Source organism: Protopterus annectens, chromosome 4.part0 (genome assembly GCF_019279795.1).
Source record: "Protopterus annectens isolate FY-2018-M chromosome 4.part0, PAN1.0, whole genome shotgun sequence".
Classification (NCBI taxonomy): Eukaryota; Metazoa; Chordata; order Ceratodontiformes; family Protopteridae; genus Protopterus; species Protopterus annectens.
Genome location: NC_056733.1, coordinates 661,656,635 through 661,683,829, shown reverse-complemented (window position 1 = coordinate 661,683,829; position 27,195 = coordinate 661,656,635). Strand labels below are relative to the sequence as shown.

Below are 27,195 nucleotides of genomic sequence, written 5' to 3'. Positions count from 1 at the left end.
AAATCCATGCTGGACTGCCCTAGCAAAACCTGCTCCGGACCTGGAGATGTGGTCCAGTTTGTAGTGCTTGGTGAAGGTATAGACAGATGTCCAGGTAGCTGCTTCTAGAGTAGAAGCAGTGTCCATCCCCTTGAAAAATGCTCCAGAGAAGGCCATGGCCCTAGTGGAATGGGCTTCTATGTTAGAGTCCACATGTTTGCCATGGTAGGTATAACAAAAGGAGATGGCTTTGGAAATCCAGGTAGAAAGAGAGTCTGCTTTGTCACAGCTTTTCCCACAGCCCTGGGATGAAAGAAGACAAGCAGCTGCTCTGATCTCCTAAGTGATTTGGTCTTGTCTAAATAGAATCTTAATCATCTGTGAACATCAAGGGAATGCAGGAATCTCTCACTGTCATTTTGCCATTGTGAGAAAAAGGTGAGGAGGTGGATACATTGGTTCAGGGATAATTCGTTGACCACCTCAGGCATAAAGGACGGGTTAGTCCATAGGGTTACCCTATCCTTGTGGAAGATTAAAAAGGTTGGGGTGACCATGAGGGCCTACAGCTCTGACACTCTCCTGGCTGATATCAGGGCCACCATAAGCACAGTTTTCCAAGTGCAATTCTTTAGAGAGGCTGTAGCTGCTGGCTCAAATGGGGCAACAGTGAGCTTCTCTAACACATAGTTCAGGTCCCAGGGCAGAGGAACTGGCCTCGTAGGGGGTCTGAGATGAAGAACTCCTTTTGGGAATAACTTCACTTGAAGTCTAGAAGAAAAAGGAGGGTCAAGAGGCAAACAAGCAGAAATAGCAGTAAGGTGAGCCTTTAACAGAGGAATATGACAACCCTGCCTGCAACAATTCACACAGATAAGCCAGCACTAAGCAAACTTCTCCATGAAATGGGTCTAGCTGTCTTTTTAGACACCAAATGGAGAACCTTTTCTGTTTGGACAGATAGGATCAACTAGTACTGGGTTTCCTGACCTCCTGTAGGACATTTATCATGTCCTCAGAGTAGAGGTGTCTGAAAGAGATCAAAACTCAATCACCCACAGGGTTAGGCTCAGAGCGTCCAAGTGGGGATGGATTAGGGACCCAGTGCTATCTTGGCCAAAAGCGAGTCACCAACAAGATTTTTGGTTTGCCCTGCTGAATTTTCATTAGGACTTTTTGTATGAGTGGGAAGGTGGGAAATGCGTACAGAAAGATCCCCTTCCTTGAGATAGAGAAGGCATCGGTCACCCTCTCCAGGGGGATGGGTGCCCTGGTACAAAACCGTGGAAGTTGTCTGTTCAAAGGGGAGTAAAACAGATCTATATTTGGTGCACCTTACCTGTGGACTACAGCCAGAAACATCCCTGTATAGCATCCATTTGTGGGATTGTGACATGGACCTGCTCAATATGTCTGCCCGAGTGTTCTGAGGGGATATAGACAGCCTGCAGAGTGACTCCATGTTGGACTGCCAATTCCCAAGCCTGGAGTGCAAGTCTGCATAGCAAGTATGATCTTGCCCACCCCGTTTCTTCACACACCAAAGAACAATTGTGGTGTCCGTGAACAACTTTATAGGTCCTTGCTTCAGAATATTTTGGAAGGCCCTCAGTGCACAGATGAAAGCCCTCTCTCTCTGATGTTGATGTGCTCCCTCTTGCAGGGGTCTGTCCATGCACCTTCAAACTGCCCATAGCAGCTCCCTAACCCAGGTCTGAAGCATCTGTGTACATTTCCTGGACTGGACTTAAGGGTCATAAGGGAAGTCCTGGGATCAGAGAGACTTGATCCACCCACCACCAAAGGATCTCCTTCCTTAGGCAAAGTAGGAAGGGAATGGAGTGGTCCAAGGGGTAAGAGTGTTGGGTCCATGTGGACCTCAGGTACCACTGAAATTTCCTCATGTGGAGTGTTGCCAGTTGCAACATGGGGATTGTAGAAGCTATATGCCCTAAGAGTATGAGGTATTCCTTTGCTCTCAATGCAGGGGTGTGGATGACAGACAGTAGGTATTCCTTCAAGCTTTTCTCCTTTTGGGGTGAGAAGAATGCCATTATAACATCTGCCCTGATTCTGCATCCAGGAAGACTTGGTCCTGGGAGGGGTTTAGGCTGGATTTGGGGAAGCTGATGGTAAAACCCATAGACTGCAGAAGAGAAATGACTGTCTGGAGATGGTTCTGGAGGGTACTGTAACAATCTGCCTGATCACTGAACTATAAAACAGTCTGGTAGCTGAAACTTCCAGTTCAGTTCATCAAAAAGAATTCAAAGATGTGAATGATAAAATACAGAAAGTACAAAACGTACTTGAATGCAAGAAACGTAAACTATCGAGGGATATGAGAGACTTTGAGAAAGTACAGTTGTGTACCTACCATAAATGTAGATGTTCGAGTGTATTCACTGTTGCAGTCATTACACCTGGGTTATCCTGCTGGCAGGCCACCCGCAGTCGGCCAGAGTTCCAAAGTCTAGGTCCGGTGTCGGTTGCTGTCGCCTCTTCCCTGACATCAGTGCTCCAGGGGTATAAAAGATGCAACCGACGCCATTTTCTTCAGTTTTTCTTGCCCCAGATGTCAGGTGCCCCCAGATAGGACGGCTGAAAATAAAAATTATGCCAAAAAGCATACATGTACTAAAATAAACATTTCCTTCATCTACAAGCAAATACACCACATAGGTTGTATAGAGCTGAGAAGTACAGAAAAGTCCCAGCAATTAAAAGGGGGATGGTGGGTGGGTAACCTGGACTACAACAGTGAATATACTCTAACATCTACATTTATGGTAGGTACACAACTGTACTATGTTCATCGTGTTTCACTGTTGCAGTCATTACACTTGGGTTGAATCCCAAAGCTGAGGTTGGGTGGCTGGGCCTAAATAGGATTAGGAGAGGCTACCAGGCCCTGCAGAACTGCAGTGGCAAAGCCTGCTCTGGATTTAGAGTAGAGAGGTAAGTGGTAGTGCTTGGTGAAAGTGTGCACTGAACTCCAGGTTGCAGCTTCTAAAATGTCTTTGGTTGGTACTCCTCTGAGAAAGGCTGCTGAAGTGGCTGCTGCTCTGGTAGAATGTGGCCTAATTCCCTTAGGTACTGATTTGCCATGTTGTGCATAACAGAAGCGAATGCAGTGTCCTATCCATTTTGAAATTGTCTGCTTTGAGATTGGCTTTCCTTGTGATCCTGCAGCATAGGCTACAAACAGTTGCTCAGTTTTTCTGAAAGCTTTTGTTTTGTCCAAGTAGAATCGTAGCTGTCTGTGTACGTCCAAAGCGTGTAGAAGTCTCTCCCCTTTATTCTGGGGATGTGTATAGAAATTTGGGAAATGAATGGTTTGGTTAAGAGCCACATTGGAATCCACCTTTGGCATGAATGTTGGGTTTGTCCTTAGAGAGAACCTGTCCTGGTGAAAAATGATGAAAGGTTCCACTGCCATTAATGCCTGTAACTCTGAGACTCTTCTTGCTGAAGTTATTGCTAGGAGCAGAGCAGTTTTCCATGATAAGAATTTTATATCAGCTGTGCTGGCTGGTTCAAAAGGAGGCAGTGTGAGCTTTTCTAAAACAAAATTCAGATCCCAAGTAGGTATTGGTGCTCTCCTTGGGGGTCTTATGTTTTTTGCACCTCTGAGGTACTGTCTTAGTAGTGGATGTGAAAAAATAGGAGGTTCGGTATTGTAATGAGCTGAAATGGCAGAGGCATGGATCTTAATAGATGAGAAAGATAGGCCTTTGTCCAGCATCTCAGTTAGGTATTGTAAAATCTGAGGTATATTTGGAACAAGTGGTTCGAGCCCTTGTGCCTGGTTCCAAGCACAGAATCTCTTCCATTTTTCTGCATAAGATTTCCTTGTGCTGGGCCTCCTGGCTTCTAAAATGACATCCATAACAGCTTTAGAGAGAGGTGTGGTCTGAGAGGCTATATTATCTGCCATGCAGCCAGATTGAAGGTTCTGAGTTGACTGTGCAGAATCTGATTGTGTTGTTGAGTCAGAAGATGAGGAATTTGAGGTAAAGGCCAGGCTGGGCCTTGAGACAAGCTCTTTAGGATTGGGTACCAGTGCTGGCGTGGCCAGTCTGGGGCAATCAGGATCATTTTTGGCTTCTCTTATCTGACTTTTAGGAGCAACTTGGGAAGAAGAGGCAGTGGAGGGAAGGCATAAACTGTCAGGGTTTTCCAGCTGAATGATAGAGCATCCAATTTCCACGCATGTGAGTGATAAGTTCTTGTGCAGAATTTCTGTAGTTGGCGGTTGTGAGGGGAGGCAAAAAGATCTATGTCTGGGCGTCCCCATTTCCTTGTTATCATGCTGAAGACTTGTGGATTTAGTTTCCATTCATGAGGATCCATGAGATTCCTACTGAGTTAGTCTGCCAGTGTATTTTTCATTCCTGGCAGGAATTGCGCCTGCAGATGTACTTGATAGGACAGTGTTGTGTTCCACAAAGTCATGGCTTGCCTGCAGAGGGGGTAGGAATGTGTGCCCCCTTGCTTGTTTATGCACCACATAACTGTGGTATTGTCCGTCTTTATTAATAGTTGTCCTGGATGTAGTAGGTCCTTGAAAGCTGTCAGGGCATTCTGTACAGCTAGCATCTCTTTTTGATTGATGTGAAGATGCATTTGTTCCTTGGGCCACATGCACTGAATACATTTTCCTGCCATATGTACCCCCCAGGCATAATCCGATGCATCCAATGTTACTGTCTGCCTGGCTGTGGGTAAGGTGAAAGGCTGTCCCTTGTGGTGACAGGCCTGGGACCACCATCGAAACTCCTGTTGTAGGCAGGGAATTAAAGTTATTATTGTTTCCAGGCTGTGGCAATGTTGAGTCCAAACACTTTTTAGATACCATTATAGTTTCCTCATATGCAGTCTTGCATATGGAATTAGTAGAATGCAGGACGCCATGAAGCCCAGGGCCTGCAGCATTTTTCTTGCAGGGAGCTGGGTCTTTGGTTGCCATCATTTGAAAGTAATGAGTCAGTTGTCTTTGCTTGTCTGGCGTGAGATAAGCCATCTGGGCAGTTGTATTTAAGCTTGCACCCAGGAATATTATCTCTTGAGAGGGCAGTAGTTTTGATTTCTTTTCGTTTACTGTGTACCCTAGGCAAATTAGTAATCTTTTTACAAACGCCAGATGTTTTAGAAGAATGTCCTTGCTCTCTGCTTGAATAAGGCAGTCGTCCAAGTAGGGATATATTTGAATTACTCTTTGTCTGCAAAATGCAATTACTGGTGCCAGGCATTTTCTGAAGACCCTGGGCGCAGTAGATAAGCCAAAGGGCAGTGCAGAGAATTGGTAATGCATTGAGCCAGCTATGAATCTGAGGTATCTTCTGCAAGACTGTCTGATTGGGATATGCAGGTATGCCTCCTTGAGGTCCAAAGTAACTAGCCAAGCCTTCTTGCCCAGCATGGGTAGAAGTTGCTGCAGTGTTAACATTTTGAATTTTGGAACATCCAGGAAAGTATTTAGGATTGATAAGTCCAGTATTGGTCTCCAGGCTTTGCCCTTTCTGGGTACTAGGAAAAGTATTGAGTAAAATCCTTGTCCCTGTTCTTGCTGTGGTACTCTTTGAATAGCTCAGAGAGCAGCAATTTGTTTTTGTGCCTCTGCCCATTGGTTTTGTGGCAGGTCCGGCATACCTTTTGATTTTGGAAGGGTGTGAAAGTGGAACCTGTAACCCTGAGAAACAATATTCAGTACCCATTTGTCCTGGGTAATTGTGTGCCAATTTTGTGAGAAAAGTGCTAGCTTTCCCCCTAGGGGTGCTGCCAAAAGTAAGTGCTTGGCATTTGTAGAGGGAAGTCATTGGGACTGTTTCCTTTAAGGTTGTGATTTTTCTTCTCCTCCTTTGAGGGCTGAAGCACCCCATTGTTTAGGTCTGTAGGAGACTTGAGGCTGAGATCTGCCTCTTGGGCGTCTGTATCTGCCTCTTTGTGGCCTGTCTGACACCGGAAAGGACCAATTTTTGAAAGCCAGTTTCTGCTAAACGTACGTGGTTGAACCTGTAAGAAATCCTTTACTGTCTGCATTGATTTTGCTTTATCCTCCATTTTCTTTAACACCTCTTCTGCCTTAACACCAAACTAAGTATCATGCTGTAGTGGTGCATCCAATAATTTTACTAACATGTTCAGGTAAACTTTGTTCTTTCAACCAAGCATGCCTTCGAATGACAGAGCCTGTAACTGCGGCTCTACATGAAGCCTCTAATGAATCAAAACCACATTGCAGAGTATGCTTTCCCCACTTGTTCAGCTGCATGCAATAAATCCTGCATTTCCTTACTGTCAGAACTTTCTGAGTTTGTAAGCATTTTCTGTTTAAACAAAGACATGAGGTACTGTTGATTTTTAAGCATGTGAAACTGGCAGTTTAAAGCCCTTACAGCTAAAGTAGCAGAAGGACTTTTTTCTCCCATCTATCCAGAGCTCTGGAATCCCTATCAGAGGGGACAGGGTTTTTTAGCAGTGGAAGCCTCAACCCCTTTGGGACCCTGAGAAATTGTTTCTGGGTCCGCAGCAGGGTTTTTGTAAATAAATTTATGAGAGTCAGGGACCCTGTAGTACCTGTCTGGCTTGACTGGTGCAGGGGGTAAAGAATCAGGAGACAGACTGGATTCAGAGAAAACATTATCAACAATATCAAGCACAGGGGGGATAGCCAGGGGCCTGTGCTGAGGCAATAAAAGAAAGTCTCTGAGCCTTTTCTTGGATTCTGAGTAATCCTGGCTCTCCCAATGGAAATGCTCCCTCATGGTGTGCAGGGTTTTCCCAAAAGAACAATCCTCAGGCAGAGAGGCTGAAGGTATAGATTCTTCTGCATCAGAGTCCTCATAAGGAGGGAGAGAATATCCCTGATCTGAAGAGGAATCAGAGGAAATAGAAACCTGGTCAGAGGAATCATAGTCAGTGTCTTGCCTAGGCCTTTTATCAGGAGGGGGATGGGAATCCCTGATCAAAGTAATTAGGTCTTTGGCCACTTTAAGCATCTGTTTCTTTGGCATGGATGACTGTCCAGGAGAATGCTGTACTTGTTTCCTTGTCTTTAACGGTGTTTTTGACTTTGCCTTGGCTGCTGCAGTGGACTTAATAGTAAGCTGTGAAGGTCTGAAAACACCATCAGAAGCCGATGCCTGCTCAGCGGCTCCGGACCCAACTGAGGGAATAGTTTCCACAGGCCCAATACCTTGAGTTTCCAGAGGCCTAGGTGTCTCCACGTGGGAGTCGGATACGGCTTGTGGCTTTGAGGTAGCGGGTGTCAGGGGCTGCGAAAGCACCTCACTGAGAACCGGCGAACCGGCGACTGGCCTAGAAGAGGCTTCGTTGTCGGTTTTGGACCTCGAATGCCTGTCTTATTCTTTGTCTTTGCGGTTTTTTATGAATTCCGGTCGTCGGTTGTTCCGACGGCATTGTGTAGTTAAACCTTCGGTCAAAGTAATGTAAAGCAAAATCAAACCGACGCTTAATAGTGCGTTTGTTGAATCTAGCACAAAACTGACAACTAGTAACGTCGTGGTCAGGGCCTAGGCAAGGAATACAGTAAGAGTGAAAGTCCTTATGAGGTATTTGCTTCCCACAAGAAATACAATTGTTAACTTTTACTGACATCAGTCTGGAGTAAGAAAAAGTTTCCCCAATGGGGTACTTAGCTTTATTGAAGACTTCGGTTCTGAAACTCGATTTTGAAAATCTCAGGAGACGGCCGACCGGCACTTGCGAACTGCTTTTGCTTCGGGCACCGCGCAGCAAGAAACACTGAAGAAAATGGCGTCGGTTGCATCTTTTATACCCCTGGCGCACTGACGTCAGGGAAGAGGCGACAGCAACTGACGCCGGACCTAAACTTTGGAACTCTGGCCGACTGCGGGTGGCCTGCCAGCAGGATAACCCAAGTGTAATGACTGCAACAGTGAAACATGATGAACATCAATGTGGTCTACTCCTGGCAACGTAAGGAACGTTTCAACAGATCGAGATCAAGAATGTGCATGCCTGGGAACATCAATGAATCCTCGTTTTCATCTGTGGACACCAGCAGCAGCCAGAAGAGCGTTACACTTAAAGAAACACATGCGGAAGGATCCTTAGAGAGGCATGAACAGCCAAAAAAACGTGCAAGGCTCCATTCAAGCATCATAACAGATGCAAACGAGATCGAAGAAAGCAAAAGGGAAATACAACAACAGCAGCAGCAGCAGCAGGTCGAAGTAAGACTTTCTGTTAATTTATGTAAAATGACTGAAAATGAAAACCATTTCTCTATTAACCCAATATCGTCCCTTGTACAACAAAATTCCGCCAAGCATAACTGCCACTCAGCTTCCCCTTTTTCAACAAAGTTCTTATAATTTCCTTCCCAGGAGGAAGCCGAGTGGCAGTTACACTTGGGCTTCATATATTTCACCAGTTCTGAAAGATAATGTCAACATTAAATGTTTTTTACAGGACAAGAAAGTGACTATTAGAAGTTAGTAGTTTTTAGAGTTTCATGAAGCTGCTATTGTGTATAAATATACATTTTTTAAGACTTTACTGTGTTTTATTGATGTAATGTGCTTATTGGTTCAAAGTTAATTGGACTGACTATTTAAATGCTGATGATTTTAACAGTGGTGTTTCTGAGGAAGTCTTTGTAATGAATAGTGACTATTAACAGTTAACTATGCTAAAAACTGGACATTTGGAATCTGCCTCTGTGTTTTGGTGGTGTATTTTCAAGTTTTTTGTTACTGGATTTTCACCAAAGCCAGGAAGTAGCTGTTTTGGGTTTATATTAGATTACTGAATGCTTAAAAAAGCGAACAGTGACTAATCGACCCTATGTAAGCGAAAGCTTACAATGTTGAAGTGTCAGTCAGAACAGCGATTTTTTTTCCAAGGGAAAAAAAAATCGCTGTTCCAACAACAAAAAAAAAATTTCAAACATTACACTACGTGTGGAGCTTCGCCCCCCACAACCCCCAACTTAAATATACCAACTCCAAGACCGCGCTACAGTGCCGAAAACAGCAAAGTACCGAAGCGGCCAGGGAAAGAATTTGCTTAACAGCCGCTTCGATATTTTGCATTTTCAGCCTTTTCAGTTCAACCATGATGCATTCGAAAGAATGCGTCTTCGGTCTTGTAATATAGACCCACTGTTTTGTGGTTTAGGTGTAAAAAGAAAAAATCAAGTATTGAGGCTACAGCAGGAAAGCTAGATTAATACAAAAATAAATAAAATGGTGACAGGAAGTATACGTATTCCAAAGCGTAATCATACAATATGCATGTATCTAAGAAACCAGACAAACACATCCGACATTCTCTCACCTTTACCTGCTCTATATGGCTTGGCTGGATTCACTGGCATAGTGGCTAAAGAAACAGGATACACGTGCTACAAAAGAAACAGAAAAAAGTGTAAGCTTAAGTAGGCAAGCCTAAAATTAAGTTAGGCTTAAAGATAATAGAACTAAAAATGTGTTTCATTATCAGTTAAACTGGCATTATTTCCAGCATTTCTACCTCATCAACATGGTATAAACAGTACATGGGTTCTTGGGAAAAAAAATGTACATTATTTTTGCTTGTTTAGCAGGTGAACCCACTCATTAAGCACCTCTTTTCAACAGCAATCCAATTCTTCCAGAGAAGCAAAGTACAGTTTTGTACCTACCATAAATGTAGATGTCCGAGAGGAATGCATCTGCAGTCTTTACAAATGGGTTGCCCTGTCGTCAGGCAGCCCTTCGGTCGTCCGGATTCCAAAGTCTGGGTCTGGCTTCGGCTGGTGTCGCACTTCACCAGACGTCATTGCGGCAGTCATTCGGGTATAAAGGCATCAGCCGACGCCATTTTCCTCAGTGTTTCTTGCCCCAGATGCCAGGTGCCCTCTTGGATGGCTAAATTTGGATAAATGCCAAAGTTTCCAAATAGTAGAGAGCAAACACACAAAATAAGCATGTATGTACATATATACAAACAAATACACCATAATAGATCCCCCCCAAGCTAGCTGAAGATTGGTAAGTACCCTAGGAGCACCTCAGAGGGGAAGGAGGGTGGGTAATCCTGACTGCAGATGCATTCCTCTCGGACATCTACATTTATGGTAGGTACAAAACTGTACTATGTCCTTCAAGGATGCATCTGCAGTCTTTACAAATGGGTAGAATACCATAGCTAGACTAGGGGAGGAGGAAATGACAATAGATTATGGTGTAGTCAGCATCCCTTGCAAAACAGCAGTGGCAAAACCAGCACGGGATCTAGAGTATAGAGGTAAATTATAATGCTTGGCAAATGTATGCACGGAGGTCCAAGTAGCAGCCTCTATAATGTCCTTGGTAGCCACTCCTCGTAAGAAAGCTGTGGTAGTGGCTGTAGCCCTTGTGGAGTGAGGCCTGATGTTCTCTGGAGTTTTCTTTCCATGGTAGGAGTAACAAAATCTAATGCAATTTCCTATCCATTTGGAGATTGTCTGTTTAGAAATTGGTTTTCCTTCCTTTCCTGTTGCATATGCTACCAGAAGCTGGTCAGTTTTTCTATTGTTTTTTGTCCTGTCCAGGTAGTAGCGTAATTGTCTGTGTACATCCAAGGTATGCAAGAGCTTTTCTCTCCTGTTCTGTGGATTGGGGAAGAATGTAGGAAGGTGGATAGCCTGATTTAAAGAGACTCTGGATACCACCTTAGGCATAAATGTAGGATTTGTTCTCAAGGACACTCTATCTTGATGGAAGATCAGGAAGGGTTGTACTGCCATTAATGCCTGTAGTTCAGAGACCCTTCTTGCTGAAGTTATTGCCAGCAGGAAAGCAGTCTTCCAGGATAAGTATTGCAATTCTGCTGTAGCTGCTGGTTCGAAAGGAGGTAGAGTCAGTTTTTCTAGCACAAAGTTCAAGTCCCATGCTGGCAATGGAGGTTTCCTGGGAGGTTTTACATTTTTAATTCCTCTCAGAAACTGTCTGAGCAGAGGATGCGAGAAGACAGGAGGATCCAAGCTGTATTCTGCTGAAATAGCTGATGCATGTATCTTGATGGAGGAATAGGACAGGCCTGTATGAAAGAGCTCCGCCAAGTACTCCAGGATGTTGGCTATGTTCACCAGTGTCACATCTTGCCCGTTTGCAGTACTCCAGATGAGATATCTTTTCCATTTTGCTGCATAATTCTTTCTTGTTGAAGGTCTACGAGCCTCCAGGATTATGTCTTTAACCCTTTGGGATAAATTTGGGTTAATTGCTGTTATGTAATGTTCCAGGCAGTTAGCTGCAGAGTTTTTAGGTTTGGATGCAGGATGTTGTAGTTGTTCTGTGTCAGCAGTAATGGGATCAGGGCAGTGTCCATATTTGTTCCCGGACATGCTCCTCAGCAGTGGATACCAATGTTGTCTTGGCCAGTCTGGGGCTATCAGAATGATCCTCGGACGTTCCTCTATGATCTTGAGAAGCACCTTGTGCATCAAAGGAAGTGGTGGGAATGCGATGCTGTCAGGCTTTTCCAACTGAAGGATAGGAGTCCACCTTCCAAGCAAGTGGGTGGTAAGTCCTTGTGCAGAATTTCTTCAACTGGTGATTGAATGGGGATGCAAACAAGTCTATTTGTGGTAATCCCCATTCTCTTGTGATGGTTTTGAAGATGTCCGGATGCAGCATCCATTCGTGGGCATCTGTTGTAGTTCTGCTTAATATGTCTGCTAGAATGTTTTCCTTCCCTGGTACATAAATTGCCTGTAACTGAATGTTGTAGCTCAGAGCCACATCCCATAGGTCCAGCGCCAGCCGGCATAGAGGGTATGAGTGAGTGCCTCCCTGTTTGTTGATGTACCACATAACTGTGGTGTTGTCTGTCCTTATCATCAACTGGCCTTCTTGGAGAAAAGGTCTGAATGCCTGGATTGCCAATTTTACTGCCATCATTTCTTTTAGATTTATGTGCAGATGCAGCTGGTCTTGAGTCCATAGGCCTTGAACGCACTTGCCCATCATGTGTGCCCCCCAACCGAGGTCTGAGGCATCTGTCGTGATGGTTTGTCTTGGTTGACTTTTGCAGAAGGGCAGTCCTGTGTTTGATTGACAGGCCTGAGCCCACCATAAGAACTCTTGCTTCAGGCATGGGATCATTGGAATTTTGGTTTCTAGGCTGTGCTTGTGCTGAGACCACAAATTCTTTAGGTACCACTGTAGCTTTCTCATATGCAGCCTGGCATGAGGGACCAGTATTATGCAGGATGCCATGAAGCCTAGAGCTTGTAGCACTTTTCTTGCAGTTAGATGGCTCTGCTTTGTTAATGCCAAAAAGTAGAGAGGAAGTTGCTCTTTCTTTTCTACAGTTAGAAATGCCATTTGTTTTGATGTGTCCAATTCTGCACCCAGAAAGGTTATTCTTTGGGATGGAATCAGCCTTGACTTTTTTGTATTGACTGTATATCCCAGGGCTTGCAGCAGGTAGATGACTCTTTGTAAGTCTTCTGTTAGTTTGTTTTTGTTGTCCGCTTGTATCAGGCAGTCGTCCAGGTAGGGATAGATTTGAATTCCCTGAAGTCTGCAATGAGCGATTACTGATGCCAGGCATTTCGTGAACACTCTGGGCAGTAGATAAGCCAAAGGGCAATGCTGAGAATTGATAATGCTCTGATCCTGCAAGAAATCTGAGGTATCTTCTGCAAATTGGTCTTATGGGGACGTGCAGGTATGCCTCCTTGAGATCTAGAGTTACCAGCCAAGACTCCTTGCCCAGCATGGGAAGAAGCTGCTGTAGGGTCAGCATTTTGAATTTTGGAACAATGAGGAATGTGTTTAGAGCGGACAGATCTAGAATAGGCCTCCATTTGTTTTCCTTTCTTGGTACCAGGAAGAGCCTGGAGTAAAATCCCTTCCCTTGCTCCGTAAATGGTACCTTTTCCACAGCTCTCATTCTTAATAATTGAGATATTTGTTTTAGAGCTTCTGCCCTTTGAGAAGGTGGTAGGTTTGGCATTCCTCTCTTTCCTGGTAGTGTATGGAAATGGAACCTGTAACCTTTGTCTATAGTCTGCAAAATCCATTTTTCTCTTGTAATGCAGTGCCAGTTTCTTGAAAATAATGTTAGCTTTCCGCCTAAGGGTGCTTCTAGTTGTTCCCTGGTAGGCGGTGCCACCGCCAATTCACTGTGATTGAGTTGTTGTAGTGGTGGTGGCTGTATCCGTGCCTCGTTGGTTGTTACCCTGCCACTGGCGACCCCTGTAGGCACCCCTGGATTGGTTTCTGCCTCTAGAGTGCCTATTCCTGCCTCTTTGTGCCTTAGAGGAGTCCGGAAAGGACCAATTCTTGGAGGACCAGTTCCTGCTAAACCTTGGAGGTTGAACTTGTAAGAAATCTTTCACTGTTTGCACAGATTTTGCTTTCTCTTCCATCTTTTTTAGTACCTGCTGTGCGGGGGCACCAAATAAATTGACCTTGTCCATAGGTGCATCCAAAAGCTTAGATTTGACATGGTCTGGTAATGCCTGTTCTTTCAACCATGCATGTCTCCTGATAACTGTGCCAGTCATGGCTGATCTAAAGGAAGCCTCCAGTGCATCATAGCCACATTTTAAAGAATGGTTACTAACCTGCTGTATGTTATGTAACATTTCTTGAACATACTTTTTATCTAAAGATTCTTCAGAGGACAGCTTTTTAGTCAACTGGTCAAGCATAAACTCTTGATATTGAATTGTATGAAATTGGCAGTTCAAAGCTCTAGCTGACAAAGTAGCAGAGGTGTAAACTTTTTTACCCCATCTCTCTAAGGACCTGGATTCCCTTTCAGAGGGAGGGGTTTTAGAAGAAGTAGCTGCTACAGCTTTAGGGCCCTGGGAGATAGTCTCTGGATCTGCAAAAGGAGCCTTATATAAGTGGTGATGAGTGTCCGGGACCCTGTAGTACCTATCGGGCTTAGCAGGAGCCAGAGGTAAAGTATCAGGAGCAGTGCAAGCATCATTAAATGCATCATCAACAACAGATAGAACAGGAGGTATAGCTAAAGGCCTATGCTGTGGCAAATGTAGAAAGGTCCTAAGCCTTTTTCTAGAGTCTGAGAAATCTTGGCCCTGCCACTGAAATTGTTCCCTCATAGCATGCAAGGTTTCCCCAAAGGAAAATTCCTCAGGAGGAGAGGCTGAAGGGATGGACTCCTCAGCATCAGAGTCTTCGTAAGGAGAATAAGAAGCCTCAGGAGGGTCTGTATGTTCTGAGTCATCAGAGGAATCATCTGTGGCTACTGGCTCAGGGGGCTCTGCTCTAGGCCTCTTTTCTGGAGGAGGGAGAGAGGCCCTGTCTGGATGAGGCTGGGCTCCACGAATTAAAGAGATGAGATCCTCTGCCAAAGAAAGCATATGGGAGCTGGTGCTGGGCCTGTGAGAGGGGGGCTTGGCAGGCACAGGTTTTGATGCTTTGGCTGCTTTAGCCCTGGCAAAGGCCTTAATAGACATAGCTGGAGGAGGCCTAGCAGCTCCACGTGCAGGGGTAGAAATATCTAGGAAAATGGTATCTGATAAATCCTGTGAAATCGCAACAGAAGGTTGGATTTCAGAGGCCGTTTCTACCAGGTTAGAAGAGGCCTCGGTAGAAAGCAAGTTATCGGCTGAAGAAAGAACCGCTTGCTCGGTTTCGGCCGAAACCGAGACACTCGTGGTTTGCTTAACCGCGGTTTCGGCCGAAACCGTGGACCGCGAGTGTCGGTCCTTTTCTTTGCGTTTTTTGGTTATTTGCGTAGTCGGAGGATCCGACGGCATAATGTAGGCAAAATCGGAGCCGAAAATCTGTTCAGCAAAGTCCGAGCGACGTCTAAGCGTCCGCCGGTTAAAGAAGCACAGGCTAGACAAGCTGCTACGTCGTGGTCTGGGCCTAAACAATGTATGCAATAGGAGTGGAAATCTTTATGAGGTATTTGTTTCCCACAAGATAAACAGTTATTAACTTGCTCTGACATCGGCTGAGGCAAGAAAGAGTCCCCAACGGGGTACTTAGCTTTATAGAAGTCTTCGAAGTAGTATTCGGTAGTAGTAATCTCTGGATCTGACCGACCGGCACTTGCGAACAGCTTCTGCTTCGGCGCCACGGCAAGAAAGACTGAGGAAAATGGCGTCGGCTGATGCCTTTATACCCGAATGACTGCCGCAATGACGTCGGGTGAAGTGCGACACCAGCCGAATCCAGACCCAGACTTTGGAATCCGGCCGACCGAAGGGCTGCCTGACGACAGGACAACCCATTTGTAAAGACTGCAGATGCATCCTTGAAGGACATTTACCAAGACTACAGGAAGAATCTAATAACTCAGACTTTATCCTGAGCGCTAAACACTCGTATAAATAACACTTAGTTATACCAACCTACTACTTTTAGAGAGATCACAGCAGGATCTTTTGCAGTCCATCTGACTAAGACAACACATGATGAAACTGCCTCCACATTTGTGCTTTGCAGGCCCTTTTTCTGCAATCATTTCACTAACACATTGCAATAATCTCAAATCTAGACAGTGAAAGTGCCTTTCACTAATCAATCTGTCATGACTGACGGCACATAATGGATGCATGTTATAAGCACTGAGCAGCACACCTGAAATAAGCAATGACAGTTAAAGGATTATGCAGCGTTAACCTCTGTGCAGAGAGAGAGACAAATCTGTAACCTAATACGGCTACTGTAATTGTATGCATACACTCACAGCCACTCTCTCTCTCATGTTCAGCTACCAAACTCAACTCACTCAATACACAAGATACACTAATTCCTAGTTGTCTAGTACCCACCATATGAAATAAAGAAAATGTTCTCTGAATCAACACAATGGAAACGAAGTTCCCCTTCACACACAGGCTTTTCCCCAATATTCCCAGTGTTTTCCATTAGTGTCATTCATTCCACACACAAATAACAATAACCCTAGTGTACCTGATTCCTCGGTGAGAGAGTGGCAAGTTCCAAATCTATCACTGTCCAGTCTAGGAAATAATGAAAAAACTAGGCTGCTTGTAGAAAATAGTGGTGAATAACCATATACAAACATCCAGCATCCATTTCCTAAACTAAAAAAGAAAGCCCTCATCTATATTTCAGGGAATTACTTTATAGTAATAAGAAAGAAATTCAGCATCAGCTCTACCATTACCACTTGTGGTAACTGAGGGAAAAATGCCCAGGATCAGCTCCTCATTAGAAGATTACTGGGTATGCAAACCACCAGGGACTTCTCTTCTCGACTTTTCTTTCTACTAACAGAAGAGAAGCATCCACTGTCTTTTATATCCATCCAACACCCTAATCAAGACTAACACTCCCACAACACCTAAAGATGCATACGATGTTAAGTTACAGGACCATCACTTTTATGGCATCAAAATAATTTTCATGCAACTCCAAAACTAGGTAGGATCCATACAGTACTTAAATGGACTTTTCTGGTAATACTTTAATTCGAGAAGTTATTTCAGGATAGGGTTGGCATAATGGTTAAGATCTTTACCTCACAGATGTAAGATACATTATTTGATTCTGACCTCTAGTTATTGGTTAGGCTTGTAATCATCTGAAGACTGATAGTCTAGTATTTACCCATGAACCTATAAATCTCACCACTTTTGAGAAATTTTGATCCTGAAAGTTTAACAAATCAACTGTGACACACCATCTTGCAAACTATGCCACTAAGCAAATTTTTAGACACTGTATCAAATCCCTTCCTAGCAGGATTTAAAAGTTGTAAAATTTCAGTTCACATAGGAATCAATAAGAACAGCATGACTACAATTTTCAAAATAAATAGAATGCTTAGCATTTTAATGTAAAGTTCACAAACTGGCTACTTCTTTTCCTAGCGGTTCATGAAAGTGACAGCAGTCACCTTTTTTAAAACCATGCCAAAATGTATGCACGTGTTTGACGCGCACGCACACACACCAAGAGTGAAAGGTTACACAAAGTTATTTATGGCATTCTGCAGTCACCCTAATGCTATGTATATCAGGCATGTTTTTAAGATCTGTCTTTCAAAAGTATGACTGCACAATCTACTTATGTTGTACTAATTAGCTTAGGAAAAAAAGTGAAAAATGGCTTATCTATAGATACTGGGTTTGACTTCATTGGCCTGAATGCATCAGTGTTTCTTTTTTTCTTTACTGACATAAATACACCAGTGGGGTGTGATTTTATTGGCCTAAATGCACCAGTAAAAACTAAAAAATAAAACACTGTGAACATTTAGAAGCCATGCAGATGAAGCAATGATAGATCTTTGAGGGGCAATTTGCATACATACCATCAAATCAACAGAAAAAAATGGGCTAACACAAAAAAATCCAAACTAATAACCAAAGAAATAGTGTGTACGTAATGCCACCACCACAGAAACAGTGAAACACTGGATAAAAACTCTAATAAAAAAGGTTGAGTGCTTTCATTTTCACTGTATATCAGAACCTTCACCATAGGGTGTTTAAAGTATTGCATGCTGAAGCTATTGCTTTTATGGGTTTCTGTATATATATATATATATATATATATATATATATATATATATATATATATGTATTTTATTATTATACAACAAACACACACATTTATATTTTTATTTGACAAAGCTTGATAATGGCATATTTTCAATATTCCGATCTGCAGTTCATAATGCATTACTTTTCAAACATCACAGCACCTCATGAATGCTGTATTTGTCCTTTTCAAGATTTAACATTTTGTGTGTGTACCAAAATAAATTCCGCGGTGGTACAGCGGTAGCATTGTTAAGTCACAGCAAGAGGTTCTCCCGTTCGATTCTCAGCTTGGCTTGGGAGTGCCTTCTGTGTGGAGTCTGCATGTCCTCCCCGTGGTTGGGTAGCGTTCGAAAGACATGCGTGCGTAAATGGGCGTGCCTTCATTGAAGGTTGGGCGTCAAGCTGGCACCTCGGCGTTTTGTAAAAATCTACTGCCAATCATTAGCGGACCGGAGTTCCGCTGTGGCGACCCCTTACCGGGAAAAAGACAAAAGACAAACATTTGTGTGTACCAAAATGACAACTCACATTTACTGTGTAAACTAATTACAGGCATTACATTTCTTTTGCCAGTGATACAGAATCATAAAAAGAACACATTTAAAGTCTAAAGCAAAATTAGTAACAGACATCAAAACATAGACATTTCTTCGACTTCAGACATTAAAAAAAATGCAGCTTTAAATATTCTGACATCAAATTTCATAGGTCTGTTGGCTCTATGGCAAAGCAATATACAGTCTGGGACTGTGACCAAAACAACTGGGGGTTGATTAGTGGTCCTGGCACTGGATGACCTGCAAAAGCAAGAGAAAAGCCGGGGGCTGATTCTGCTATCATCTGTATAAAGCACAGTTGGTATAATGTTTATGGTCTTTGCCTCCCACGAACAAGGTTCAATGCTGACCTCTGGCTAACTCCTGTAAGGAATTACATGTTTTCTCTGTGCTCTGTGGGGTTCCTCCCATGTCCCAATTACATGCCCACCCAGAAATGGAGTTGTGGGTAGCAGCATAGACTCTAGATGACGCCCACAGGGGGGAAAAGTTGTACAGACCAACCACTTTGAGTACAATGCACAGTATCCTCTAAACAGGAGAACAGAGATCACAGATTGCATATCATGTGAGGGCTAGCCACTTGTCAGAGTACAAACTGACCCTAGGTGATTAGGTTGTATTGATTAATGTAAGCAAAAACAGGTATGGCTATTTGCATCTGATAAGTAGGTTGAGGATCCAGCCTACTCCGACCTACACCAGGGAGCCAAACTAATGGTGGGAGTGGTGTATGTTCCCCTACTGGTCAGTGTGTGCCCACCATGAAGCTCAGCAGCTCTTGGTTAATAAGCTACTGGCCAGTTGGTGTCTAGTTGCTCAGGTTGGGTTACCTGGGAGAGCTCTGTTGAATGAAAGCCCAACATAAAACAAATCAACCTGCCAACCATGAGCTAAAGATTGCTACATTCAGTGTAGGTTCATGACATGAAGTTAAGGAAAAGGCTGGACATCTAAGATGGAAGGGAACAGCAGCAAAGCCATTTGGCTTGGGATCCAGAATCTACTACTTAGGAGGACAGGCTAGAAATGGTGTGGGAATTAGGGTGACGGAGGTTTTCAGAAGACAGTGAGGGACGTCATCAGAATTAGTGACAAACTCAAGACAATCAGACTCCAGTGTTATGACAGGGCAGTACTCAGTCTCAGCCTATGTCCCATACAAAAATACAGACATGAGGTGAAACATTTACCACTGATAAATATTTTTCCCCTGGCAGCCCATGCCCTGCCAATCCCTTACTTGCAGCAAACACAGCCTTATTCAAAATTAATTTCCCACTTAAATGGAGGAAGCTGGCAATCCTTTATGCGAAAACCAAGAGACATTTTTAGGTACATCTATGTCTATTCTATTCTCCTATACACAAAACTATACAAAATCTAACAATACACAACAGCATGCACATCTGAACATCTAGGACGCAATAAGGATGGACCAATCTAACATCTATGGATGACCAAAATCCTCCTCCAACCAACTATCCCTACAGATTCCTGTTATTACCTCATTACCTCTGTAAGAGAAACACACAGGGCAACAGCCAAATATTAATCTCTACCTCTACCCCTAAATGGCCCTCTGTACTAGACTACCACTCAAACCAAGGCAGGTCACAATAAAGAAGCCAGACACCTTGGGCAGATATATATATATATATATATATATATAAAATGTCTCCCAAATATGTAACAAAATCTAGAAGATTTAGGATTTTTTGCTTGTAAATGTTTACATAAATATTTTTATACACCAAGAGAATTTTAGCTCAGGTAGACAGCAAATGTTGGAGGCGTGATGGGGAAGTAAGAGGTATTGGGGAACATATTTTCTGGCAGTGCAGTGGGTTGGCGGACTTTAATGATTCTCTGTGGGATGCACTGTCAGAGATGCTGGGTGGGCAGACTGGTGTGACGAGAAAGATGTTTTTCCTGAGCTATGACACAGAATCGGAATTGCCTAGACATGGTAAGGCCTTGCTGTGTCTAATTATGGTGTCTGCCAAAAAAGGCAATTACTAGAAAATGGAAATCAATCTAAACCAACTATATTAGAAGTCTTCTTCTTTCAGCTTTTCCCGGTTAGGGGTCGCCACAGCAGATCACCTGTCCGCTCATGATTGGCAGTGGAGTTTTTACTGTGTCGAGTTGCCAGCCCGACGCCCAACATTCCACAGAAGGCACACATGCACACACTCTCACCTAGGGCCAATTTAGTGTGTCCAATCCACCTACAGCATGTCTTTGGGATGTGGGAACTATATTAGAAGTAGTATGTATAATAACAGAGATAAAACAACTGGAACTGAGACCTTTAGAAAAGGTTAGGAACAAACTACACAGGAAAAAATGGGAATTGTGGGAACAATACATACAGGGGAGGAATGAGGTTTAAAAGAAGGCAGGACTTAAATGAGACATGTAATGTTGGAATGAAAATGATTGGGTAGACAAGTGATGTATAATGTTTGAAACAGTGTGTGTCAGTATGGTCTGTGATGTAAAATGCTTGCAACTAGGATTGTGCCTGTGTGGTTTGTTTTCATTTATACAACTGTATGACTGCTTATGTTGTAATTGACAGTTTAATTAAGATGTTTCTTATTTAAAAAAGGGGCAATAATTGAATAGTTTATGTAATGTTGCTTTAGTTACATGATATATAGCAATATATGTGAAGTATAATGTTTATTAATGTTTATTTGTTAATACAGTTTGATTACTTTTGTATAAATGTAAATTGGCCTATGTCACAAGTGATAATTCAATAAAGGTGATTAAAAAAGACTGGTAGCAATGGCAAATGCTTAAAAAAGGACATGAGGTCTTCAAATAATTAAAAAAATATCTTAAGCAAGTCATACACTCATAACAATGTAACATCTGGACAGCAAGAATTTGAACTGAAAAATGACATGGTTAAAGATATCCCCTTAAATACACAAATGTGTACTGCCTGAAGTCTTCAAAGCTCAATTTTTTAATGAGTACTTTTTTTAAACTTAAGATATATACACACAGACAAAAACATACCAATAGTACAAGATTTTGTCATATAGATCTTCAAGATATCAGTAAGCACGTCTTACTTTCTTCTAAATGCAGCATTCTTTACTGATTTTACAAACAGAATACACATGAAAGTACTGACAGTGACAGAGTACATATGGTGAAGCAATTAAGAACTGAAAGAATTGTATATTATTAGTTCTGGTAGTGTGGAGGGATAAAGCCCTAATTTATGGCTCAAGGGACCTGAGGTTGCCTAGTAGTTCAGGAGCTTGATAGCACTTGCAGGGAAGATGCACATACCAATCCGGGGGGGGGGGGGCTATTATGATCAGAGCTGGCTGCGCACATTGTTACTATTCCTTGGAAAAGGGATGGAGATGCAAGGGCAGAGAGGGTGCAGGTGTATGCTCACCAACCCACTGGTGGGTGGTAGCTTTCATAGTCACTACTTAGAAGTTTGTACTTGCAAGGGTAAGGCATAATGGGATAATGTACTTTGTGTGTCCCTCATCTAGTGGAGGGGGATTAGACTCTCCAAACACACACACTGTCAGGATGGTGAAGAAAACAAAAAGCACCTTCAAGGTTGTCTGAATGACAACACCCCTTGAACAACTCACCCCTCAGTTGTAGGTGAAATCCCTGAAGAGAAAGAATGACTGGATATTGACTGATCAAGGGGGAATCTTGATCATCAGCAGGTATAGAGGGTAAAAATCCCCCAGAAAAATTTACATTACACTAGTTGCTAAAAAAGTTACTATAAAATATGCAGATGCTTAAAGGTAATCACAAGTCCACAAAACTATACAAAGATAAATTACAAGCACGGTATTCAAAGCCGGCCTTAATCAAAGGCCAACTAGGTGGCCAACTAGCACCGCTCTAGCAGGGGCACTTTTCCAGTAATCTGGATGGTATATGTAGACCAGGGATGGAGGCACCACGTAGTATGGTGTGGGGGGCACTGTGAAGACCTTTTGCCTAGGGCACCAGTTGACCAAAGGATGGTACTGTTGGTATTATTCAGGGAGTAAAACCTTTGCCCCTCCCCAAACCCTTAAGAGTACACACTGTCCCAAGCTTTAGCACTGTAATGGTAAGGCAAGAAAAAACAGGCAATTTATCAAAAGTTATACGAAGTTATAACTGCTTAAAATGTCAGGACTCAGACTGATGAGTACCAAAATGTTGAGAGACTGATGATTGAAAATCCAGACTCACATATATTATGGCCTAAATTATTTCTCAGAATATTCCATTTTCTCAGAGTTGGTATATATAGTTTTTTTTTGGGGGGGGGGGGGTGCAGGAGGGGTTGCCCTTTGCCTGAAAATAAAAAAGTGTTAAGGAGAAGAAGAGTTTGATATTTGCTGTTCTCCTGCATACATAATCTTCTGAGACACAGCAGTCCGAGTTGCATTTTAATATGGAGACAAGTATAATATAATAAATAACAATACAAATATAAATGTACATAATATAACAATAAAAACCAAACTTCTCCTGTTCACCCCTAATAAAACAAAATCTACCCTTTCTACTTTCACTATCTCATCTAGGAATGGCACTATCATCTCTCCTCCCACCCACACAAAAAGTACAGTTTTGTACCTACCATAAATGTAGATGTTCGAAGATCCACATTGCTGCAGTCCTAACACTTGGGTAGTCCGCTGTCCCAGTCGGCCCGAATACCAAAGTATAAGGCTGACGTCGGTCAAGGCGCATTAGTCTGACGTCAGGACGTCAGGGTACAAATGCGCATGACCGACGTCATTTCCTCAGTCTTTTCTTGCCCCAGATGTCAGAAGACCCTAAAAAGATAAGGCCAAAACCAAAAAACACCAAACACTCCTGTACCAAACATATGTACAATATATACAAATTTACAAAAGTACAACCCCACCCACACAACCACCCCTAAACACAGAGGGGAAGGAGGGAGGGTAAATTGGACTGCAGCAATGTGGATCTTCGAACATCTACATTTATGGTAGGTACAAAACTGTACTATGTTCTTCATCTCACATTGCTGCAGTCCTAACACTTGGGTAGAATCCCAAAGCAGAGGTAAGGGAGGCTGGCAAATCACAAAGAAGCTGGAGCTGACAACATGCCCTGCAAAACAGCCGTGGCAAAACCAGCCCTAGATTTAGAGTAGAGAGAAAGGTGGTAATGCTTAGAGAAAGTATGCACTGAACTCCAAGTAGCTGCCTCCAAAATATCCTTAGTTGCCACCCCCCTTAGAAATGCTGTTGAAGTGGCAGTAGCCCTAGTGGAATGAGGCCTAATCCCAGCTGGAATCTCCTTGCCATGATGGGAATAACAAAATGCAATGCAAAACCCAATCCACTTAGAAATAGTTTGTTTTGACACAGGCTTGCCCTGAGAACATAAAGCAAAAGAAACAAACAACTGCTGAGACTGCCTAAAATTCTTAGTCCTGCTTAAATAATAACGCAACTGCCTGTGTACATCTAAAGTGTGCAAAATCTTTTCCCCCTTATTTTGGGGATCTGCATAAAAAGTAGGCAAATGAATAGTTTGGTTTAAAGCCACACTAGAAACCACTTTAGGCATAAAGGAAGGATTAGTACGTAAAGATACCCTATCCTTATGAAAAATCAGGAAAGGCTCAACCGCCATAAGGGCCTGAAATTCAGACACCCTTCTTGCAGAGGTAATGGCTAACAAAAAAGCAGTCTTCCATGACAAATATTTCAATTCAGCAGTAGCTGCAGGCTCAAAAGGTTGTAGAGTGAGTTTCTCCAACACAAAATTGAGGTCCCAAGCAGGAGTAGGAGCTCTACGTGGGGGTCTTATATTCTTTGCCCCTCTAAGAAATTGCTTGAACAAAGGATGAGAAAACAATGGTGGGTCACAATCATAGTGAGCTGAAATTGCTGCAGCATGAATCTTAATGGAAGAGAAAGACAAACCTTTGTCCAATAACTCAGTAAGATATTGAAGAGCCACACTCAAATTTGGCTCAGAAACATCCAAATCCTTTGCTGTACACCAAAATAAAAATCTCTTCCATTTTCCTGCGTACACTTTCCTTGTACTAGGTCTTCTGGCTTCCATAATCACATTCAAAACTTGTTGAGGAAGCTGAGACCTGCTATGGTTCAAAACAGAATATGCCAGGCTGTTAGATGAAGAGAGTGAAGCTTGACATTGAGTAGATGCCCGTCCTTCTGAGACAATAGGTGTGGAATCAAAGGTAAGGGCCATGGAGGCTTCCTTACCAGACTCCTCAGCAATGGGTACCAGTGCTGCCGAGGCCAATCTGGAGCTATTAAAATCATCCTTGGCTTGTCTTGTCTGACCTTTAGGAGTACCTTTGGAAGGAGAGGCAGAGGTGGAAAGGCATACACATGAAGATTTTTCCAACTGAAAGAAAGAGCATCCACTTTCCAGGCTGTGTGATGAAACCTTTCGTGCAAAACTTTGGCAGCTGGTGGTTTAGTGGAGAAGCGAACAGATCTATGTCTGGAGTTCCCCAGGACACTGTCAATGTCTGAAATACATGAAGATCCAGTTTCCACTCGTGGGGATCCATGATTTGCCTGCTTAACACATCTGCTAAGGAGTTCTGTGCTCCTGGCAGAAACCTTGCTTGAAGATTCAGTTGCAAGCTTAGCAGTCTCCCACAAAATCATTGCTTGCCTGCATAGAGGATAAGAATGTGTTCCCCCTTGTTTGTTGATGTACCACATGACAGTTGTGTTGTCTGTTAGAATCAACACCTGCCCTGGAAGAAGAAAATCCTTGAAAGCCAGTAATGCAAACTGGACTGCTAACATCTCCTTCATGTTGATATGTAGATGCTGCAGTCTGGCAGGCCACTTGTCTTGTATCCACTTTCCATTCAGATGAGCTCCCCAAGCTGTGTCTGAGGCATCTGTCGTTAGAATCTGACTCGCCTCTGGCCGGGTCACAGAGAGTCCCTTGTTTAGGTGACATTCCTGAGCCCACCACAAAAATTCCTTTTGAATGCAAGGTATTATTTGAATGACAGTGTCCAAATCCTGGCAGTGCTGTGTCCATACATTTTGAGATACCATTGTAGCTTCCTCATATGCAGTTTGGCATTGGGAAGTACCAGAATACAAGATGCCATGAACCCTAAGGCTTGAAGGACTGTCCTTGCAGTCAGCCCGGACTGATGAGATAGTTGATGGAAGTAAAGAGAAAGATTCTTTTGTTTGTCCGGGGTTAAAAAGGCCATCTGGGTTGCTGTATTCAGTCTCACACCCAGAAAGCACATGTCTTGAGAGGGTACTAGACTGGACTTTATTTCGTTCACAGAATACCCTAGGCATCTTAGCACTGCTATCACATATTCCAAATGCTGAAGAAGCACGTCCCTTCCTTGAGCCAGAAGCAGGCAATCGTCCAAATAAGGATAGATTTGTATTCCTTTTAGCCTGAAGAAAGCTATCACTGGAGCCAGAACCTTTGTGAACACTCTGGGCGCAGTAGATAAGCCAAAGGGCAATGCAGAGAACTGATAATGAGAATTCCCATCTCGAAAACGCAGATACTTCCTGCAAATTAGTCTGATAGGAACATGAAGGTAAGCTTCCTTGAGATCCAAAGTTACCATCCAGTGATCTTTGCCCAGCAGAGGTAAAAGCTGTTGTAACGTCAACATTTTGAACTTGGGAATGTCCAGATAAGTGTTGAGGATAGACAGATCCAAAATTGGTCTCCACGTGTTCCCCTTTTTTGGTACTAGGAACAGGCGAGAATAAAATCCTAGGCCCCTTTCTGGCACAGGAACCGGCTGAATGGCCCCTATTTGGAGCAACAGAGAAATTTGCCTGTGAGCCTCTTTCCTTTGTTGAGGAGGAATGTCTGGCATGCCTTTGAAAGGAGGCAAGGTATGGAAATAAAACCTGTAACCGTGGTGAATGATATCCAATACCCATCTGTCTTGTGTAATTAAACTCCAGTTTTCTTTGAAAAGTGCCAACCTTCCTCCTAAAGGTGCTGCCAGACGAGAAGATTCTGGCACCTGAAAAGGCAGGTCATTGGGTCTGTTTACGAAAGGACTGACCCCTGCCCTCACCAGAAGACTGAGCAGGTGAACTCCCTGTTCTAGGCCTAAAAGAACCTTGAACTCTGCCCCTACCACGTCTAGACCTACCCCTAGACTGGGAATCATAAGCAGGATATGTCCACCCCTTGGTAGGCCAATTTCTACTAAACTTCGGAGGCTGAACCTGCAAAAAATCTTTAACAGTCTGCATAGACTTAGCCTTGTCTTCCATTTTCTTTAGAACTGCTTCCACAGGCGAACCAAACAACACATCAGATTGTAAAGGAGCATCTAAAATCCTTGTCTTCACATGCTCAGCTAAATTCTGATCCCTCAGTCAGGCGTGCCTGCGAAGAACCGAACCAGTGGCAGCCACCCTCGAAGAGGCCTGCACAGCATCAAAACCACATTGCAAAGAATGCTTACCCACCTGTTCAGAAACATGAACTAAATCCTGCAACTCTTTACACTCAATACCTTCCGCCAAAGCATCTACCTTAGACTTTAATTATGAAAGGAGATAATTTTGGTATTTCAACATGTGAAACTGGCAATTCAAAGCTCTCATGGCCAAAGTGGAAGTAGTATACACTTTCTTTCCCCATCTATCCAAAGCCCTTGCCTCTTTATCCGGAGGAACAGGATTTTTAACAACAGAAGCCTTAACACCTTTAGGCCCCTGTGAAACAGTTTCTGGGTCTGCCCTAGGACTCTTAAAAGATACTTATGAGCTTCAGGCACCCTATAATATCTATCCGGTTTAACTGGAGCAGGAGGCAAAGAATCAGGGTTCAGAGAAGCCTCTGCAAAAACATCCTCCACCACATCTAGAACAGGAGGTATAGCTAAAGGCCTATGCTGGGGTAGAAACAAAAATTCCCTAAGCCTTTTCCTGGAATCAGAGAAATCCTGACCTTCCCATTTAAAATGCTCCCTCATGGAATGAAGAGTCTCTGAAAATGAAAAATCCTCAGGAGGAGAAGCAGAAGGAGTAGAATCATCCACATCAGAATCAGAGTAAGGGGAATACTCCTGCAAGTCTTCAGCCGAAGACTCAGAAGCATCTGAACACTGTTCAAAACTCCCAA

The 27,195-nt window shown here is 43.2% G+C and overlaps 1 protein-coding gene across 1 annotated transcript in view; it reads right to left on the bottom strand.

Moving 5' to 3' along the window:
- Positions 1-27,195, bottom strand: part of ATXN2 (ataxin 2) — a 2,781,632-nt gene that overhangs the window by 624,291 nt on the left and 2,130,146 nt on the right. The window contains exon 23 of the mRNA XM_044068622.1: positions 9,304-9,370. Within this exon, the coding sequence (XP_043924557.1) occupies positions 9,304-9,370 (67 nt within the window). The remainder of the gene's footprint in view (positions 1-9,303; positions 9,371-27,195) is intronic.